Consider the following 1,340-nt stretch of genomic DNA (forward strand, 5'->3'; position numbering starts at 1 on the left):
GCAACCAAGGTACATCCCCCTGACCGGAATCAAACCCGGGACCCTACAGTCCCCAGGCCGACGCTCTATCCACTGAGCCAAACCGGTTTTTGGCAAAATATATATATATTTTTTTTAAAAAGCCAGGCAACACCTTCAAAATTCTGCCTAAAAATGTTAGCTGACCCGCTCAGTTCATTGAGCACATTAAACTTACCTGTGGCTGCATTTTCTAATTCATAGCAAGGATCCATTTCTTCCAGTTTCCAGTAAGTTTGCTCACTGTCCTTTAAGCCTCCCAAGGAGTTTCTCAAAGGCTATCAGACGTTCAGTCTTGGGAAAGCGCCTTAGCCATTCACTAACACTCTCCTCTCAGTCCTCCCAGCTCCCACCCACTGGCGCTCCCAAGATCTGCTAAGTACCAAAATCTGCATTATTTTTATTGTGAAACAGGTTACCCCAAAACTTGGTGGCTTAAGAGAGTAATAATCGGAAGGTTTCTGTGGGTCAGGAACATGGAGTGGCTTAGCTGGCAGTTCTGGACGGGGTCTCTTACAAGGTCTCGGTGAAGACGCCAGCCAGAGCTGCAGGTGTCAGGTTTGGGGCCAGAGGATTCACTTCCCGGTGCCTTCTTCACATGGCATGGAGGGCTGGCTATGGGCAGGAGGCTCAGTTCCTCTCCATGTGGCCTCCAGAGGACTGCTTGAGTGTCCTTACAACATGGTAGCTAGCTTACTCTAAATTATCCAAGAGAGCAAGGTGGATTCCGCTGTGCCCTCTGTGATCTAGCCTCAAATCACATTCCATCACTCCCGCAACACCTTATTGGTCTCCCAGGCCAGCCAGTTCACTGAGGGAGGGCTCTGAACAACTCCATGGAGACTAAGGAGGTGATTTCTGGGGCCATCCTGGAATCCGGCTGCCTTCGGCAAGTCACTTAGCCTTTCAAGCTATAAAATAAGGACGTGATTGTGAGGACTAATTGAAATGTGTGTGCAGTGCAGGGACTGCCAGAGTGAATTTGGGGGGCTCTGATTGACAGTCTTTGGTGGTGTCCCTGTCAGGCTGCCAGGAGATAGCAGAGGAATTCCGTGCCCAAGAAATCGACGGGCAGGCCCTGCTGCTGCTCAAGGAGGACCATCTGATGAGTGCTATGAACATCAAACTGGGGCCCGCCCTGAAGATCTACGCTCGCATCAACATGCTCAAGGACTCGTAGGGCTGGCCCGGCAGCCACGGTTCTGGCCCAGGACGCCTCCACCCAGCTGAGCAGAGCCAGACAGACATTCCTGAGGGGCCCAGACATGGGGCCAGGCGGAGGGCAGGGGCTCTCCCTGTGGGGCATGGCTGGGGGGGGGGTG

The 1,340-nt window shown here is 52.7% G+C and overlaps 1 protein-coding gene across 3 annotated transcripts in view; it reads left to right on the top strand.

The window, feature by feature from the left end:
* PHC2 (polyhomeotic homolog 2) overlaps positions 1-1,339 on the top strand; it is a 79,965-nt gene extending 78,626 nt beyond the window's left edge. For all 3 annotated transcript variants that reach the window (XM_006777346.2, XM_015572847.1, XM_006777345.2), the window contains exon 15: positions 1,044-1,339. In XM_006777346.2, coding sequence (XP_006777409.1) covers positions 1,044-1,198 — 155 coding nt within the window. In that variant the 3' untranslated portion in view covers positions 1,199-1,339. The remainder of the gene's footprint in view (positions 1-1,043) is intronic.
* Position 1,340: the final 1 nt, after the last annotated feature.

The sequence above is a fragment of the Myotis davidii genome, unplaced genomic scaffold (genome assembly GCF_000327345.1).
Source record: "Myotis davidii unplaced genomic scaffold, ASM32734v1 scaffold88, whole genome shotgun sequence".
Lineage (NCBI taxonomy): Eukaryota > Metazoa > Chordata > Mammalia > Chiroptera > Vespertilionidae > Myotis > Myotis davidii.